This window comes from Chiloscyllium plagiosum, unplaced genomic scaffold (assembly GCF_037043375.1).
Source record: "Chiloscyllium plagiosum isolate Xiang-an unplaced genomic scaffold, Cpla_swu_hap1 HiC_scaffold_14, whole genome shotgun sequence".
Taxonomy (NCBI): domain Eukaryota; kingdom Metazoa; phylum Chordata; class Chondrichthyes; order Orectolobiformes; family Hemiscylliidae; genus Chiloscyllium; species Chiloscyllium plagiosum.
Genome location: NW_028270152.1, coordinates 43,597,013 through 43,617,794, shown reverse-complemented (window position 1 = coordinate 43,617,794; position 20,782 = coordinate 43,597,013). Strand labels below are relative to the sequence as shown.

At 39.0% G+C, this 20,782-nt stretch overlaps 1 protein-coding gene across 3 annotated transcripts in view; it reads right to left on the bottom strand.

The window, feature by feature from the left end:
• Window positions 1-20,782, bottom strand: part of ca16b (carbonic anhydrase XVI b) — a 720,903-nt gene that overhangs the window by 164,128 nt on the left and 535,993 nt on the right. For all 3 annotated transcript variants that reach the window (XM_087994366.1, XM_087994367.1, XM_087994368.1), the window contains one exon: window positions 14,222-14,406. In XM_087994366.1, coding sequence (XP_087850492.1) covers window positions 14,222-14,406 — 185 coding nt within the window. The remainder of the gene's footprint in view (window positions 1-14,221; window positions 14,407-20,782) is intronic.

The window sequence follows — 20,782 nt, the reverse complement described above, 5'->3', positions numbered from 1 at the left end:
AATACTTCAGTATAGTTTTGTTACATCAAAATGCAACAGATTTTGATACATGGGTATCTGTATCTAGCTAATTTTTAAGTTCCATAACTTGTGCAACCGATCTGCAAGCAGTTTATTGGTTTATACTTCAACTGCTCACAATTCATCACGATTTCCTTATTTAATGAAATCTTTATTCCCAAGCATTCTGTATCTAAAAGATTGTTTGATTACAGCGTTCATCAACCTCTCAAACTTGAAGTAATCCATTGACGGTAATAGGAATTTGAGTCTTAGGCAGTCATTGCCTAACCATCTCCATTTCTTACATGTAAGATAGCATCTTTGATGCCTTGATAGGTGAAATCACTTTGTTTTTGTCCTGTTAACTTTATTTGTTTATTCTAGGAAATTTCAAACAGAGTCAAAATTAAAAATCTACATTCATGTACATTTTGAATAATTCTAATTCCTCTAATTTTCAAAATCTCAGGATGTAATGTTACTTTCATTCTCATTTAATTGGCCTTTTCTCAGTACTGAAGTTGACCATGCTTTCATGCAGAGGCCTGGGTCAAGAGTGGCAAGGGACATTGGCACAATACAATTAGCTAATCATCTTCAAGAACAGATAACGCGATTATCGTTTTGGTATTCAGCATTTACATTTGCATCACTTTACATCATTAACATCCAAAGGTGGGGGGAGGGGTGGGGAATTACCAAGAACTTAACTGGACCTCTGCAGATACAAGAGCAGAACAGCACATGGGAATTCTATAGTGAGTAACATAGCTCCTGAACCTCTAAGACTATCCACAAACTACAAAGCACAAGTCAGGATTGTGATGTAATACTCTCCACTTGATTGGATGATGCAACTGTTACAGCACTCAAAATTGACACCATCCAGGAAAGAAGTCTGCATGATTCACTGCCTCCATCACCAGTACACGATGGTATCATTGTATATTATCGAAAAGATACACTGCAGCACTTGCCAAAAATGCCTTCAATAACACCTTCCAAAACCACAATCGCCCTAAGTTCCAATAACCTGTTTCCAATAACCTGCCTCTAAGTTTCCAATAACCTAAGTTATCTAAGTTTCCAATAACCTGCCTCTCCCTTTCTGAGATTACCTCCTTCGAAGTGTTAAATAAATTTTACAATTTAGGATAAAAAGGTGTGTGTACTGACTGACAAAGTACTTTGAGCACATTTCATGGACTCCCACTTATATTTGTGCAGACTTGAGGAGTCTGTATTCAACATGCTTGGAGTGGCATGGTGGCTCAGTGGTTAGCACTGCTGCCTCACAGTGCTAGGAACCCAGGTTCAATTCCCACCTTGGAATCTGTGTGAAGTTTGCATGTTCTCTCCATGTCTGCGTGGGTTTCCTCTGGGTGTTCCAGTTTCCCCCCACAATCCAAAGATGTGCAGGCCAGTTGAATTGGCCATGCTAAATTGCCCATAGTGTTAGGTACATTAGTTAGGGGAATGGGTCTGGGTGGGTTACTCTTCAGAGGGTTGGTGTGGACTTGTTGGGCTAAAGAGCCTGTTTCCATACTGTAGGAAATCTAATCTTAAAAAAAAACACAGGTTGCAATATCTGAAGGGGCTGCTTCTCAATCTTTGGTTACACTTCAGTCCTCTACTTCAAACGTTTGGAAACCTGACACAATGGGAGATGCAGGCATGTCAGAGGACCCTCTTAGGTCTTGCTCCTAATTCTGATATTAATAAGTCTAGGCAGCAGGCTGTAGAGGAATTTATTAGGTCTGTCGAGTGTACTCATGAGGTCTTCCCTTAAAGGTAGGTACTGTGGACACTAGAGTGCATCAACTCTCCCAAAAATCAACATATAAATTTATTAGAATTTCTTTAAGGATTGAATTTTGGTCACAGTACCCTTTTAAGGAGTTCCCAATAGCTAATTTGTTAATTTATGATACTTAAAAATGTAAATAAAGACATGTCCCTTTAAGGGGCAACCAACTAGTTAACTTGCTAATTTGATTAAATGAATTATAAAGTATGACAGAGTAGGGTTCTTGTCTCACTTTGGTAATGTCCTTATCTCGGAGCCAGTAGGCTTGGGTTCAGGTCCCACCTGCTCCAGAGATGTTAAATAATATCTATGAATAGGTTGATTAGAAAATATCTATAAAGAGAGACAGCAAGAACATTCCATTGGTAAGTGGACAAAAGGCAAACGTTTGTACTGCTGCATTCTGAAAATAAACAAACTATTAAGAAAAGGATCTGTTCCATATTTCACCACAGGCTTGTGCTGCAGACATCTTCATGATGGGACAGTGCAGGTCTTCAAGGTTTATGAGATACAAACTTACATACCTACATGCTTCAATTCTGAGTTATCGGCATATTTAATCTATTTCAGTCTGTATCAGGTATCCCCTTCTTAGGCTACACTTTCCTGTATTCTTGATTATTATAAAAATGGCAGGATGGTTAAGTTTTAAATGTCAGCCAAGTACAGTTTTAGTTAAAAGAACCTTTAAGCAAGCTTAACAGAGGACTGTTTCTGCCTATTTCTCTAGGTACCTGCTTGACAAAAAGCAACCTACTGATTGGTAAGGAACAATTTTATTACATTAAACTGAATTAGTTTTAAATGCTTGCAGAAACTATTTTATTTAAAGGTACAAACCCACTATTCCTGATGATGGGCATATGCCCAAAACATCGAATCTCCTACTCCTCAGATGCTGCCTGACCTGCTGTGCTTTTCCAGCACCACACTCTTCGACTCTGATCTCCAGCATCTGCAGTCCTCACTTTCTCCAAGTCCACTATCACCACAATACAACAGACACAGGCCTAACAAACAAATTATCTGCTGCTTATTTAACTGACAGTTTCACTCAGTTTCCCTTTTCAACTGGGGTTTGTCTCAAAAGATAAAGAAGATTTTGAAGCGGTTGTTTCTTTCAGGAGATTAACTCTGAATTCCATGATCTGCAATACAGAGTTTGAGTTTTTAGCAGGGGTAGAGGAAAGAACAGGCAACCAGCTCACCACCTATTCCTGGATCATATCCTCCTGTAAGGGGCATATGTGATCAAGAACATGATTTTCAATCTTTATTTTAGAAAGCCCGAACAGTCAGGTGCACGATAGTATACAGCTGTCAAATTCACTGCAGGGACATTTGTAATGTTATTTGTATTCTTTAAAAATAGCAGTAGAATAAGTCATTCTGTACTGGTTTGAACACAAACTTTAAATTTGTTTCAATTGCCACTTGCCTCTATTTCCTAACTCAAGGCTTGCTGGTTAACTGTTTGTTCTAATAAGTAAGGCAAGTGCCAAGTCTCAATCTACTTTCACCACTGGCATCAGGAAGGTATTGCCTTTTGCCCCAAGCATAATTGAGTATCAAGCTCACTTTCTGACCAGTTAGGATATTTGAATTTAAAAACCGCATCACAATAGTGATGCAGTTCAGTCACAATGTAGGGACCTGGAATTCATCTGGGTGTCAGATTCCTGACCCTGTGCTGAAAATCTAGTCCCAAATCTCTGAAGTGGGACTTGAACTCCCAACTGGCTTATTTAGAGGCAAACTGAGTGGCAGCAGTGACCACTTGCAGCACAGTGGGAAGCATGCTTTTTTCTTGGGTTTCATTTTATAATGTTTAGATACAATTATTGTCACTTGCAATTTCTATTTTTACCAGAAAGTTTAACCCCTGCATCAAGAGCGTTAAAATTCCATGCAAATAAACATTGTGATTTAGAACTCTTGACAAAAGGGAACTATACAATTTATTGTTGGACTGGCCATTTTGCTAACAATAATGTGCAGAGAATAAATATGACAAAGAAGGGATTAAGGATCAGGGTCTCAAAGTAAGTGGTTTGTCAATTATCACCCCTGATTCAGCTTTTTCTCCAGTTAATTCAATACTTCAATGAAGCAGGTACGTTCCTCATTTTTCTGCTTCCAATATGTAACATCTTGCATTTATCTATAACATTTATCTACACTTTCCCTCTGGGTCAGTTGGAATCATCATGAATGATAGAAGAGCAGATTAACTTTTACTTCTGTCTCCTTCAGGCAAGTAATTACTTAGAAATTCTCACTTCTTCAACTGATATCAAGAACTTATTAAGAGAGAAATCGTCAACAGAAACTATGTCCTACAACTCTTTTATTCGATCTATTCACTGGTGTGCTACACTGTAGAACCAGTGAAAAGAATTTTAGCTGTTCAGGTAAAAAGGAATTGTTCACAGGCCAGTCAAACTCAAATATGAATTTTTTCTTTTTGAAAACAACGTATTCTGGAGATCACAGTGAGTCAGACAGCATCCACAGAGAGAGCAAGCTAACGTTTTGAGTTTAGATGACTCTCCATCAGAGCTGAAGATGAAGAGTCATTTAGACTCAAAACATTAGCCTGCTCTCTCTCCATGGATGCCATCTGACCCGCTGTGATCGCTAGTATTGCTAGATTCTAGCATCTGCGGTAATTTGCTCCTACCTATTAATTGTTCCTTCCTCTTTTACCTCATCAATTCTCTCTGTGCAACTCATTTTGCATTTAATTTCTTCAAAGCAACTTGATGAATTAATCTGTAAATTTAGCTGATCTTTGAATTCTTTGATGTGCTTCTGCCATATATTTGTACTTATTACAAAAATACTTTATTCAAAGGAGTTTTGAGTTAACTAATGTTTTCACTTGGGAAAAGATCACACACAACATCAAAATGAGATTGTGGGACTGTGAATAGAAGGCTGTCAATGGAAGACAGTTGCGAAAACTAGCAGTTGATGGCAAGTATTCCAGTACAATGGCAAGTCTGTTCATGATTGCCCAATTGACTACAGAGGAATCTTGATTATCCGAAGGACACAGGCAGGGAGTATTTCCTTCGGTTAATTGAATGCTGGATACCATAGTGAGCCAAGCATCGAGACCTTGTCATCTTGTTCGGATAATTCGCTTATATTTCCAACCACAAGTTAGAGGAATTCCATAACACCATTATTCATGCATCTTTGAGAGTTTGTGCACGCTCTTAACTGCTAATTTCTTACTTATTTCATTATTCTCACAAAAATGGGTTGGAAAACATATTATTTTGCAATTAGATGAGGACAAGTCCATCTTCTCTTACTGGTTATGTTTTGATCCTGAAAAAAAAATCATATTTCGGCAGCAACTATTACCCTAATCTATCAAAGATGCAAAAATGGTCCTGAGGAGAGTGATATTCTCTTCTTATCAGATGTGGGAGTTTAGGGAGAGTTTACATGTTACTGAGGATTATATCTGCAATAACTGCCATTGATTGTGAATCCTATCAGATCGAACGGATCAGTTAGAGCGACAGTTGGAGGCAATGAAGAATTTACAAGAGCAAGGGGGTGTGATGGAAGGCAGTTATAGGAAGGGAAAAAAGTTGCAGGTACAATCACATAGATGGATTACCTCCAGGCAAGGTAAGAGAGATAGGCAGGTAGTATAGGAGTCTTCTGTGGCTATCCCCATTTCAAACAATTATGCTATTTTGGAAATGTAGGGGGTGATGGATTCTCAGCACAAAACAACCAAGTTTCTGGTATTGAGACTGGCTCTATTGCAATGAAGGGTATGTCGGGTTCCAAGAGATCAATTGTGTTAGGGGTCTCTCTAGTCCGAGACACAGACAGACGTTTCTGTGGCCAGCAGTGAAAAATCAGAATGATGTGTTGCCTCCCTGGTGCCAGGATCAAGAATGTCTCAGAGAGGGTGCAGAATGTTCTCAAGGGGGAGAGAGCCTACCAGGGGGTCTTTATACACATTGGAACCAACGACATAGGAAGGGAAAAAGATGAGATTTTGAAGGGAGAATATAGAGAGCTAAGCAGGAACTTAAAAAGGTCCTCAAGAGTAGTAATATCCAGATTACTCCTGGTGCTACGAGCTAGTGAGTGTAGGAATAGGAGGATAGAGCAGATGAACGTATGGCTGAGGAGCTGGTGAGAAGGATTCACATTTTTGTATCATTGGAATCTCTTCTAGGGTAGAAGTGACCTGTACAAGAAGGATGGATTTCACCTGAATTGGAAGGGGATAATATACTGGCAGGGAGATTTGCTATACTTGCTCAGGAGGATTTAAACTAGTTAAGGTAGGGGGGTGGAACCCAGGGAGATAGTGACGAAAAAGATCAATCTCAGACTGGTACAGTTGAGAAAAGAAGCGAGTAAAACAGTCAGGGCAGGCAGGGACAAAGCAGAGAACAAGGTAGGACTGATAAATTAAACTGCATTTATTTTAATGCAAGAGGCCAAACAGGGAAGGCAAATGAACTCAGGGCATGGTAAGGAACATGGGACTGGGATAATCATAGCAATTACAGAAACGAGGAATGGACAGGACTGGCAGCTTAATGTTCCAAGAAAGAAATGTTACAGGAAGGATAGAAAGGGAGGCAAGAGACAAGGGGGAGTGGCGTTTTTGATAAGGGATAGCATTACAGCTGTACTGACGGAGGATATTCTCAGAAATACATCTAGGCAAGTTACTTGGGTGGAATTGAGAATCAAGAAAGGGATGACCACCTTATTGGGATTCTATTATAGACCCCTAACAGTCAGCGGGAAATTGAGAAACACATTTATAAGGAGTTCTCAGTTATCTGAAGAATAATAGGGTGGTTATGGTAGGGGATTTTAACTTTCCAAACATAGACTGGGACTGCCATGGTGTTAAGGGTTTAGATGCAGAGGAATTTGTTCAGCATGTACAAGAAAATTTTCTGATTCAGTACCTACTAGAGACAGTGCAAAACTTGACCCACTCTGGGAAATAAGGCAGGGCAGGTGACTGAGGTGTCAGTGGGGGAAGACTTTGGGGCCAGCGACCATAATTCTATTAGTTTTAAAATAGTGATGGAAAAGGATAACCAGATCTAAAAGTTGAAGTTCTATATTGGAGAAAGGCCAATTTTGACAGTATTAGGCAAGAACTTCCAAAAGCTGACTGGGCGCAGATGTTCGCAGGTAAAGGGATGGCTGGAAATTGGGAAGCCTTCAGAAATGAGATAACGAGAATACAGAGACAGTATATTCCTGTACGGCTTAAAAGGAAAAGTTGGTAGGTATAGGGAATGCTGGATGACAAAAGAAATTGAGGGTTTGCTTAAGAAAAAGAAGGATAGACAGGATAGATCGACTGAATCCTTAGAAGAGTATAAAGGCTGTACTTAAATATACTTAAGACGGAAATCAGGAGGCAAAAAAGGGACATGAGATAGCTTTGGCAAATAAAGTTAAGGAGAATCCAAAGGGTTTTTACAAATACATTAAGAACAAAAGGATAACTAGGGAGAGAATAGGGCCCCTCAAAGATCAGCGAGGCAGTCTTTGTGTGAGACCGCAGGAGATGGGGAGATACTAAACAAGTGTTTTGCATTGGTATTTACAGTGGAAAAGGATATGGAAGATATAGACTGTAGGGAAATAGATGGTGACATCTTGAAAAATCTCCATATTACAGAGGAGGAAACTGAATGCCTTGAAACGCATAAAAGTGGATAAATCCCCAGGATCTGATCAGGTATACCATAGAACTTTATGGGAAGCTAGGGAACTGATTACTGGGTCTCTTGCTGAGATATTTACATCATCGATAATCACAGGTGAGGTGCTGGAAGGCTGGAGGTTGACTAACGTGGTGCCACTATTTAAGAAAGGTGGTAAGGACAAGCTGGGGAACTATAGACCAGTAAGCCTGATGTCGGTGGTGGGCAAGTTGTTGGAGAGAATCCCGAGGGACAGGATGCACATGTATGTGGAAAGGCAAGGATGGATTAGGGATAGCCAACATGACATTGTGCATGGGAAATCATGTCTCACAAACTTGATTTAGTTTTTTGACGAAGTAACAAAGAGGATTGATAAGGGAAGTGCGGTGCACGTGATCTATACGGACTTCAGTAAATCATTTGACAAGGTTCCCCATGGGAGACAGGTTAGCAAGATTAGATCTCATGGAATCCAGGGAGAACTAGCCATTTGGATACAGAACTGGCTCAAAGGTAGAAGACATAGGGTGGTGGGGGAGGGTTGTTTTTCAGATTGGAGGCCTGTGAGCAGTGGAGTGCCACAAGGATCGGTGCTGGGTCCACTACTTTCATCATTTATAAAAATGATCTGGATGTGAGCATAAGAGATACAATTAGTAAGTTTGCAGATCACACCAAAATTGGAGGTGTAGTGGACAGCGAAGAAGGTTACCTCAGATTACAACATGAGGTTGATCAGATGGGCCAATGGGCTGAGAAGTGGCAGATGGAAACTAATTTAGATAAATGCGAGGTGCTGCATTTTGGGAAAACAAATCTTAGCAGGACTTATGCACTTAATGGTAAGGTCCGAGGGAGTGTTGCTGAAAAAGAGACCTTGGAGTCCAGGTTCATAGTTCCTTGAAAGTAGAGTTGCAGGTAGATAGGATAGTGAAGAAGGTGTTGGATATGCTTTCTTTTATTTGTCAGAGTATTGGGTATAGGAGTTGGGAGATCATGTTGTGGCTGTACAGGCCACTGGTTAGGCTACTTTTGGAATATTGCGTGCAGTTCTGGTCTCCTTCCTATTGGAAGATGTTGTGAAACTTAAAAGGATTCAGGAAAGATTTACAAGGATGTTGCCAGGGTTGGAGGATTTGAGCTGTGCGGAGAGGTTGAATATGTTCGGGCTGTTTTCCCTTGAGTGTTGGAGGCTGAGGGGTGACCTCATTGAGGTTTATAAAATCATGAGGGGCATGGATAGGGTAGATAGACAATGTCTTTTCCCTGGGATGGGGGAGTCGAGAACTAGAGGGCATAGGTTTAGGGTGAGGGGAAAGATATAAAAAAGACCTAAGGGGCAACATTTTCACGCAGAGGGTGGTGTGTGATGGAATGGGCTGCTAGAGGAAATAGTGGAAACTAGTACAATTGCAACATTTAAATGGGTATATGATTAAGAAGGGTTTGGAGGGATATGGGTCGGGTGCTGGCAGGTTGGAAGAGATTGGGTTGGGATATCTGGTTGGCATGGACGAGTCGGACTGAAGGGTCTGTTTCTGTGCTGTACACCTCTATGATTCTATATCAGTATAAACGTTGAGCAAATTTAAATTTAAAGGACTTTATACTCCATGATACAATAATAAAGGAGTTCACACATTGCAACAATGGCCACTTCAAAAGAAGTTTATTCATAGAAATGCAATTTGGGACACCCTAAAGCATATTACATGGGTTGCTTTTAGCACATTCTCCCCTATTCTCATTTCTTATTATCACTTATTCAGCTTATCTTATGTGCTGGTTTACTATCAATAATCCCTTTCATATCTCACTCTCTCTGGGCTCAGTCTCCAACTATCCGATTACCTCTTCATCAAGCCCTCTCCCCCACCATCTCCAAAACCACAGCCTCCAACCCCATCTTCATCAATATATGCCACATTTTTCCTCGCTGCTATCATGTCTGATGAAGTGTAACTAGACTTGAAATGTTAACTCTGCTTTCTCCCCACAGATGCTGCCAGACCTGCTGAGTTTCTCCAGTAAATTTTGTTCTTATTTCATACTCCCAGGATCCACAGTTCTTTGTTTTATTTCAGAAAGATAAACGCTGCCACAACACGAAACATGAACTTCATCAAAATTTCAAAATAAATAAATTGATAATTTAAATGAGTGATTAATAGAAATGACTAGTAAAAATGCCAAGTACTATAATTTAATATTAAAGTCAATTTTTGCCTTTTTGGCAAGCTGCATGGGGGCAAATAAAATAATAAACCCCAATTCAGGGAAGAGGGTCGTGACTAGAGCTGAGGTTAACTGACACTGGCCTTGGGTCACCTCTGGTAAGGCATACGGATAGACCAGATCTAAAAGTTGAAGTTCTAAATTGGAGAAAGGCCAACTTTCGCAAGCTGATTGGGTAAAGGGACGGCCGGAAAATGAGATAACGAGAATCCAGAGAAAGTATATTCCTGTTAGGGTGAAAGGAAAGGCTGGTAGGTATAGGTAATGCGGGATGACTAAAGAAATTGAGGGTTTGGTTAAGAAAAAGAAGGAAGCATATGTAAAGTATAGACAGGATAGATCGAGTGAATCCTTAGAAGAGTATAAAGGCAGTAGGAATATACTTAAGAGGGAAATCAGGAGGGCAAGAAGGTGACATGAAATAGACATGAAATAGCATTAAGGACAATCCAAAGGGTCTTTACAAATACATTAAGGACAAAAGGGTAACTAGGGAGAGAAAGGGTAACTAGGGCGGCACGGTAGCACAGTGGTTAGCACTGCTGCCTCACAGCGCCAGAGACCTGGGTTCAATTCCCGACTCAGGTGACTGACTGTGTGGAGTTTGCACATTCTCTGCATGGGTGTCTGCGTGGGTTTCCTCCGGGTGCTCCGGTTTCCTTCCACAGTCCAAAGATGTGTAGGTCAGGTGAATTGGCCATGCTAAATTGCCCGTAGTGTTCGGTAAAAAGGGGTACATGTAGGGGTATGGATGGGTGGCGGGTCGGTGTGGACTTGTTGGGCCGAAGGGCCTGTTTCCACACTGTAAGTAATCTAATCTAATAGGGCCCCTCAAAGATCAGTAAGGTGGCATTTGTGTGGAGCTGCAGAAAATAGGGGAGATACTAAACAAGTATTTTGCATCAATATTTACTGTGAAAAAGGATATGGAAGATATAGAAAGTAGTGAAATGGATGGTGACACCTTGGAAAATGTCCATATTACAGAGGAGGAAGTGCTGGATGTCTTGAAACGCATAAAGATGAATAAATCCCCAGGACCTGATCAGGTGTACCCTAGAACTCTGTGGGAAATTAGAGAAGTGATTGCTGGCCCTCTTGCTGAGATATTTGTATTATCAATAGTCACAGGTGAGGTGTCGGAAGACTGGAGGTTGGCAAACGTGGTGCCACTCTTTAAGAAGGGTGGTAAGGACAAGCCAGGGAACTATACACCAGTGAACCTGATGTCGATGGTGGGCAAGTTGTTGGAGGGAATCCTGAGGGACAGGATGTACATGTATTTGGAAAGGCAAGGACTGATTAGGGATAGTCAACATGGTTTTGTGTGTGGGAAATCATGTCTCACAAACTTGATTGAGTTTTTTAAAGAAGCAACGAAGAGGATTGACGAGGGCAGAGCAGTAGATGTGATCTATATGGACTTCAGTAAGGCAAGATCTTCATAGACTTGAGTAAGGCGTTCGACAATGGGAGACTGATTAGCAAGGTTAGATCTCACGGAATACAGGGAGAACTACCCATTTGGATACAGAACTGGCTCAAAGATAGAAGACAGAGGGTGGTGGTGGAGGGTTGTTTTTCAGATTGGAGGCCTGTGAGCAGTGGAGTGCCACAAGGATCGGTGCTGGGTCCACTACTTTCCATCATTTATATAAATGATTTGGATGTGAGCATAAGAGGTACAGTTAGTAAGTTTGCAGATGACACTAAAATTGGAGGTGTAGTGGAAGGCGGAGAAGGTTACCTCAGATTACAACAGGATCTTGATCAGATGGGCCAAAGGGCTGATAAGTGGAGTTTAATATAGATAAATGCGAGGTACTGCATTTTGGGAAAGCAAATCTTAGCAGGACTTATACACTTAATGGAAAGGTCCTAGAGAGTGTTGCTGAACAAAGAGACCTTGGAGTGCAGGTTCATAGCTCCTTGAAAGTGGAGTTGCAGATAGATAGGATAGTGAAGAAGGCGTTTGGTATGCTTTCTTTTATTGGTCAGAGTATTGAGTACAGGAGTTGGGACGTCATGTTGCAGCTGTACAGGACATTGGTTAGGCCACTGTTGGAATATTGCGAGCAATTCTGGTCTCCGTCCTATCGGAAAGATGTTGTGAAATTCGAAGGGGTTCAGAAAAGATTTACAAGGATGTTGCTGGGGTTGGAGGATTTGAGCTTTGGGGAGAGGCTGAACAGGCTGGGGCATTTTACATGAAGCGTCGGAGGCTGAGGGGTGACCTTACAGAGGTGTATAAAATGATAAGGGGCATGGATAGGGTAAATAGGCAAAGTCTTTTCCCTGGGGTCGGGGAGTCCAGAACTAGAGGGTTTAGGTTTTGGGTGAGAGGGGAAAGATATAAAAGGGACCTAAGGGGCAACGTTTTCATGCAGAGGGTGGTATGTGTATGGAATGAGCTGCCTGAGGAAGTGGTGGAGGCTGGCACAATTGCAACATTTAAGAGGCATTTGGATGGGTATATGAATAGGAAGGGTTTGGAGGGATATGGACCGGTTGCTGGCAGGTGGGACTAGTTTGGGTTGGGATATCTGGTCGGTATGGATGGGTTGGACCGAAGGGTCTGTTTCCATGCTGTACATCTCTAGCCTTGGCAGAATTCACATGAATGTTAGGGTTGGGAATGGGTTGATTTTCTGCCTGAGTATCCTCCTCCCGTGGCCTGCTTTCTGACTCTCCTTCTCACACATTCGTATCCCTTTTTCTGGTTAATGGAATTTTATCCCTTATTATGAGGTGAACTGAACATAAAAGTAAAAAGGTTATCCTTCAGTTACATGGCTATTGGTTACACCATATCTAAAATACCGAGTACTCATTTAAAGAAGGATAGAGTCATCGAGTCATACAGCACAGAAACAGACCCTTCAGTTCAAAAGTACAAGCTGACCATAATCCTAGACTAAACTAGTCCCACCTGTCTGCTCTTGGCCTATATCCCGCCAAGCATTTCTTATTGATATACTTATCTAAATGTCTTTTAATCGTAACTGTATCTTCATTGACCACCTCTTCTGGAAGTTAATGGCAGACACGAACCATTCTCTGCTCCTCATGTCTTTTTTTAAATCTTTCTTCTCTCACTTTAAAAATATATATACATGCCTAAATATAAATGTACTGGAGGTGGTTCAATGGTGATTTACAAGATTGGCAATTGGAATGAGCAGGTTGTCTTAAGAGGGAAGACTTGACAGGCTGGACTTGTATTTTTGCTGGAGTTTAGAAGAGTCACAGTGATGTGATTTAAGACTACAAGGCAGATTTGAAAAATATATATTCACTTGTGGATGACTCCAGAACTAAGAGACACCATTTTGAAATCATGTGTTCTCTTTTTGGGACAGAAATGAGGGGGAACATTTTTTTCTCTGACAGGTTATGCACCTTTGCAACTCTCCATTTCAGAATGCAGTAGAAGAGGGGGGGTCACTGAATGTTTTTAAGGTATGCATAGATAGATCATCGCTGGGCAGAGGAATCAAAGAATATTGATACAAATAAGGAATTCAGAACACAAACAGATCAGCCTTGAAGGGCCAAATGGCCTACTCCTAATTTGTATGTTAATATTGTTGTATATAAGTAAAAGTTTGATGAACTTCAATGCTCTCTAGTCTATTACAACACTGTTTTCAAGACAATTGGTTCCCTTTGTATTCTAGTGCTGACACTTAATGCAGTATTTATATTTGTGCATGACTTTAAAAGACTTGCTAATTCTGGATAATCAGATGGCAAAAGTTAGTGCTGGATCCAATATTTATTCAGTCTTACATTATTTCTTTACAATATTTCACCCTTAATACGTCAGCAGCATAACTTCAACCAGTGTCATTTCAAAATTTTTATTGATCTGATATAACACGCTTCTTAGTTATCACATTCTGAGATGGGACTTTAATCCTGACTTTCTGGCCCAGAGTTAGGTATATTATCCATTGTGCCACCAGATCCTTGTCAATCTGGGACACTTCACGGATTTGCCTGTTAACCCTGCAAAGAGGTCACGCTAATTTTTTACAATATCATTTCAATTTTAGTTATTGCACTGGTGAGGCCAAATATGAGCTGTCACTTTAGAACTTGTTTTTCCTCAACCAATTCAGGAATGTTATGACATGCATTTCTATCAGTGGGAACTTGCTGGCCCACAAATAGTATCATCATCAGTGCATCAAAGAGTTTGATGTCTCTTTATTTGTGCTCAAGGTATGCACAACCTGATTCGAGATGTTATTACACATGTCGAGAGAGGTGGCACTTGAACCCAGGTTTCCGTGCTCAGTGGTGGAGACACTACCACCTATTGTGTTTAGCTGCTCTCAAGTGATAACAATTTAACATAATTTATATAAAATTGAGGTGCAAGACTGCGTATCAATAAACACCATGGAATTTTAATTGGAAACAAACAAAAACAAACTCTGTCTAAGGTGGTACTTACCAAGTTATGATCATTCTTTTTGGTGAAAGCTTGCTCTTTCTCCCCCTCATCTTTTGTCCAACTATAGGAGATCAAATAATTCATAATGGGAGGGTGGTAGATGGTTTCTGGCCTGTTCCATGTGACAAGTAAAGAGGTCCTATTCACTGGCTGCACGGTCATATTCACTGGTGGGCTGCTGCATACTGAAAGGCAGAAATAAAATCTTAATCCTTTTGGTTACTGCCAAATATTTAAGTCTCAGAGCTTTCCTTGCTTTCAGGAAAAAACTGCATACATTTCTTGACACTGACATTTCTGACATGCAGCTTCCAGAATTAACATTAAGCTTATTAAAAATCAACAGCTAAATAGTTTTAATCACTTGCCATTTTAATTAGCAATCAATTTTATTTAATTCTCAGTAGGAAGAAAGAAAACAACGTTAAAACATTCATGTTTCAGTAAAATTGTATTCTCTGGATCAGAATATAAATGTTTGAAGTGTACAATTTACACATCCAAGTTAGGTTGGGGTGTAATGTCTGTACTTGCTGCAAACTACCTTATTTCTATGGTCTATCCTAAGTCATGCAGAAACAGCAATATTCTCTAAGGGTCAAATGCAGATTTTTGTAATGAATTATTAAGTCACTTTGGGAGCTAGAAATTAATTGGAAGAGAATTTCATTTTATAAAATGACTGGCCTAGATTGTCCAATTTAAACCATGTGACTATTTTGCTTTGAGTAAAGTACTAAAATTAAACAATCATTAAACATTTGGTGTAGTAACGATGGCAATTATCACCTTTCATACACTGTCATAGATTTTGCTCTCAAATTTTAAAAAATGCTTAAGAAGAAAGGAATATATCAAGCTTATTAAAATTCCTTAGTACATATGGAACTCATGACTTAAATGACAAGTATTTGAATTATTGCATCAATACAATTTAGTAACAAATTTTATATGGGCAGCAATGTCATATGTCTGACAGATGAAAGATCCACACTATGAATCTAACTTTAAATAGGTCAATACAAATTAGCCAATCTATTTCTGCCTAAGAACCAAGAGTTATGACTATTGTGTTACATTAAAAAGGAAGATTTCCTTCTCTTCCCTTGTCAATTTATTACATTTATTATTCCAAATTCCAGGCGGATAACCACTGCCTCAGACGTTGGCTAACTTAATGTACCACTTGGGTCTGACTGGTTTGCTTTCCTTTTTCTCTGCTTTATCAGCAAATAAATGACATTCTACAATGAAATCAGTACCTGCATTTCACGATTTGCAAGGTATCAATTTGCATACCACTGTTTCATGTTTTACAAAGTCGGGAGACTCCATTCAAGAACTGACTTAAATGAAATCAGCTTGTTTCCTTTAACTGGCAAGCAAACTAGCCTCTAAAACAACAAAATCAGAAATTGCTGGATAAGCTCTGCAGCCCTGATATCATCTGTGGAGTGAAATCAGAGTTAACGTTTCAGGTCGGATGATCCTTCTTCAGAATGAAGTAAACTAACTAGCTTGCTTCAAAGTGAGATCAGCCTCAGCTCCATTTATCTGATTGCTTGCGGCGTTATAGTTTTAAAACGTGAAAGGCTAAAATAAGAAACGCAAAGTTCTTCTTTTCCATGAGTACACTGACATGCTGAATCAAAGGCCATTATTTTGTTGAAGTGAAAATAAATAATAGCATGTAATGGAAAATACAACTAGCTCATCTCACATGTTAAAAAAAGCCCAATTAATGTTTCAGATATAGAACCTTCATCTGAACTGCAAACCAAGTTAAGAAGGATCTAAATCATATCTAAATGAAAGAGCAACAGAATTTGCAACCATAAAAGAAATTGATTAATTATCTGCAAACAGATCATTAATAAGATAGAAACGTTTTATATCAAATCATAACACAATATCAGACTTAGTGAATGAGTATATTATATCAATTTTTTTAATGGAGGGAGAGGAGGAAGAAGCTACAAACTATAGCATGGCATTGCAGAAAATAATGGGAAACTGATGGTTTCCACCCCAATGTATCAGGAAACTACTGGTATCCTAGTTATAATTTTCCAAAGATCACTAGATTGTGGGGTGTGGTTTCAGACTGTCAATTTATAAATGTTATTCCAGTACTTAAGAAGGGATGGAGAGAGAAACCAGAAAGTGACAAAGTTATCAGTTTCACATCCGTTAAAGGCAAGTTGCTGGAAGGTATCATCAAGACAAAGTGCCTATGCACTTGGTCTAGTAGTAACTGTAAAAAAAAAAGTTTGGGGGGACTTCTAAAGGATGTGTCTGACTAATTGGATGCTTTGAGGCAACCATCAGCATAGTGTAGGGGAGGGTTTGTGAATATTACCGAAGAGGTTCCACACAAGAGTTTATTCAAAGCCAATAAGTTATAAAATTGGAGGTCACCTTGTGATGCAGATCAATAATTAGATTAAAGCCAAATTAAAACCAAATTAAAACCAAAAGCATATTCTGTTGGGTTGAGTGGTTGTAACAATCGGTGTTCCCCAAGGACCTGTGATGCTCCATCAGTTTTTCTCTACATTAATAACAAATGAAAGAATACTTTTGCTATCAAAATTTGCCAATAGGTGATTAAATTAATACAATGATTAAATAATTTAATAGTGTGGTTAAAAATAAACCATTTCCTCTAGTAGTGGAATTCACAACATGAGGGAAAAAAATGTTAGATCAACAGTTCAGCTATTTAGAACAGAAATCAGAACTTCATTTACACAAAAGGTTGTAAATACTGGGTGACTTGAAATTTTCAAGACTGAAATCAATGGATATTTGTTAGGTAATGTTATCAAGGGATACAGAACAAAGAAAACAAATAACATCGAGGCACAAATCTGCCATGATCAATTTGAATGGTGGAATTGCTCAGCAGACTGAACATCCAAATGCTTTTCATACATTCCTATCTCAGAGAAGCAATAAAAAGACATTAAAAGAATCAGGAAATGACTTACATAATAAAAAGGCAAGAGAGAGGCCAACAAAAAAAAACAATTGAAAAATTGAAAACCTTACAGAATGCAGGAGATTTTAAATCGCATGAACACTGGAAACAGAATGAAGTCTATTTATTGCCAGAGACCAAAACGACTGACCACAGATCATATTCTGCTCTACCCCACCACCAAAACCATACAAAAAAGTTTTTGATATAGCTCATTTAAAACTAAGCAAGGTTTCCTTGTCTAATGCAATTATAGTAAAATTTAGCTTCCAGCTTTCACAAATGTGGAGAGCCAAGAAATTACAGGTGAAATTCTGGACAGTAGATGGCAGTGTAAACCCAAAGATTATTAAATAGCATCCAAATTTCTCATTGTACACATCACTGAACATTAACTTTTTCATTTCTTTCATCTAATCCTTACACACTTTTTAAAAATTAAACATTTGATTTGATTAATCTAAACTCCTGCACCCACATAACAGGATCAGCGCTGCCACACAACTCTGAATGTTCCCACAAATTATTCTGAATACACTTAAAGCAAAAGATTTTCACACAAACCTCTGGCTCTTTCTCCACATAAGCAGAACCATTTTGAGAATTTGCGATTTCACCATAGAGGTTCTTCACTCCACCAAGGGTAAAACACAATTTCTAGAAGGACCAACTCAAACTAGACCTGCTCATTTACATTTTAGAATAATTAGCTATGCCAGCATACAACTTCATTAAGTATAATGATACAAGCTATTGATTTATGTCCAGCAGTAAATACAATTAATACCTGGAGCAACAGAACATCCATTGACCAATGACCCATGAACACTTACATGCTGTAGGTCAATTTTATTTTCTTGTAAATTAGGTTTTCTCATGTGGCATTTACGTTTAATGGTGGAAATGATCACTACTCATTAACTAAGATTGTTGGAACTCAAGTACTCTTTCCAGTGTCAATGCAGTTTAGAGTTGTTTTCATAGCTATAGCAAAATTAATAAGAACAATGTACTTGAATTTTTTTTCTATAGCAATATCACATTTGAAAATATTCATGTGCTCAATGCACTGAAGTCATTGCCAATGGTTGTTGGCCATGTTTCTGGCTTTAGAATTGGCAGAAATTCAGGGGTAAAGAGCAGAGATTTCAAGCATGAATACATAACTGTGTAATTCATGAAAATTACCTCCTCAAAAATAATTGTGACAGATGGTGTTGGGGGATTTTTATTTATCTATAAAACCATACCTTACTACACAGAAATATTAATTTTCATAGAAACAGGACTTTCCACTTTGCACAACTTTAAATGGGGGTTGGGGCACATGGGAATTGTTAAATATTGCCATGTTCACGAGCTTATCTTAATTTGGTAATTAATTTCAGGAATTTTACAGTATTATTCTTACATATGACATTCTGAATCAGCATGTGATACAAGCTCTTTTTATAGAAACTGGAGGTGTTCATTTAATTGATCTTAACCCCAAAAATACCAGCTATTGTAATATTGACACTAAAAGGAGGATGACCTCACAGAAAGGTTGCAGAGCTAATGGGTCCACTATCATTATTTTCTTTAGTTTTGGTATCTTAAATGTAACAAGTTTCTGCATTTTCAATTTAATTAATTGATTGCAGTTAATAGATGTTAAGTTAATTATCCATAACTTGTTACATGTTATGGCTGTATTCAGAGTTCAAATAATGAAACATTGACACAAGTTAGAGACTCATTTTGATACTGCATTGAATATCCAAGGTAGCATATAAATGCTTAGATCATATTCATGATAATGAATAGACCAAAATCTCCAAATGCAGAATGGCCAAATATATTAAACGTGAAGAAATATTTTTAGGAATAACTTCCTTTGTACAATACAGTGCATGTGGTCAGATTTTAATGCTTTGTGCACAAAGTGTTGAGGCAGGTGCCTTCAGTGGCAATTAACTGAATGAACAAGCTCACCTGGATCAAGCACCAATTGGATACTTAATTGTCCTCTGACCAGCTTCTTATGCATGAGGAGTGTTGCTACTGAAGTCCTACCTTTCCTCAGGGTGCTGGCAAATCACAAGCCAGCAGCCTCAATGAGCTGACAACCCGCCAGTACAGCAGGCAGACTACCCTGGTTTCTCTGTCAGGAAAACTAACACTTTCCTCACCTGACAGAAAGGGTTAATATCCAGTGACCATTATTGACTATTGAGGGACCTTAAAAGGAGGAGGATCAAAAAGGTCATTTATGCAGCTTCTCACACTGAACTTAATTGCCTGCGTGACAGCAAGAGGCTGAGTTTCTTTCTCGGGCCAAACTGCACAGTAATTTGCTCTTCCTCATCACCACCAAGGAGGTGAAAATCTGTGTGTGTGCATGTACATGCGCATGTGTGATATTTTAGATATTGCCGAGTACATCTGAACCACTTTGGTGAAAAGATTACGATTACTTGGTTGAATGGTCTAGCAAATTATTCGTAATAGTAATAAGTGAGAAATAATATGCAATTAACATATATGCCAATTGATAAGATTCTCGGTTACATATTCTCAAGGTGTGAATCATATTAAAGATTTAAAAGTCAAAAGTACTTAGGATTTAAAACATGCAAATATTCAAAAAAATGTACTCAACAAAAAGATTTTGTACCTTAGACCTTGATTGCTGATGAATAAAATTATTCCAAGACATTCTTTTTGAAGTGTTGTTATTTTCTTATTATGTGTGGTTTGAAGTGGCAGATTATCAGACAGTATCATTCATCAATCACTTGAACATCCAACACCACTATTTTGTGACTGGCTAATTCTTCAAGGGGAACAGATCTTGATGCAAAATGCTTTCTCACAGAGTACATTTTCAGCATTTGTGACTTGAGTAGTATTCATGCCTTTTACAGTTGTTTCATAGGCATTGAAGAAGGATACCCAGCAATATGAATATTGTTCTGTAGCAAACTTAATTTCCTCCCACTTACAAATTAAAAGCATGTTTCTTATGTACTGCAGGAATAATGTTGTACAATGTAGCATAGCAACCATGAGAAATTACTGGTGGTAACCAGGCAGTTATTCATGGTTGTCAGTACTGAAATTCTGTGCAGAATATGCAATGGCAGAAGAATTATAATTTCTTGCAGAAGAATGTGTTGATTTTTTGGAGACAACGAAGAAACAACCAGTATGGCAAAGACAAACACTAACTGACCATCCAGACTGAAAGATAACAATGACCTGGCAAACCAACTAGTTACTCGAGACTTTGATTGCCTGTGACATTTCTTTTCATGACAATCAAATGACTTTAAAGACGGTTGCAAGGGTCTGCTGCAGTGATGGTAATGGGTGAATCCAGATGTTTGTTCCTCATGGCCCACGATGGCTGCGGATTTAGTGAATGATTCATCGCGATGACTCGATTGGTCTAGTCCATCCCTCCTGGCAGCCGTGCAGCAATTTCAGAAGTGGCTGTAGTGGTGACAGCTTTGGATGACAACTGAAGTGGCAACTCCTTGAGCAATGGCTTCAGTTGGCAATTTAGTGCGTCCAATCTGTTCCTCTCGGCTATGGCAGCA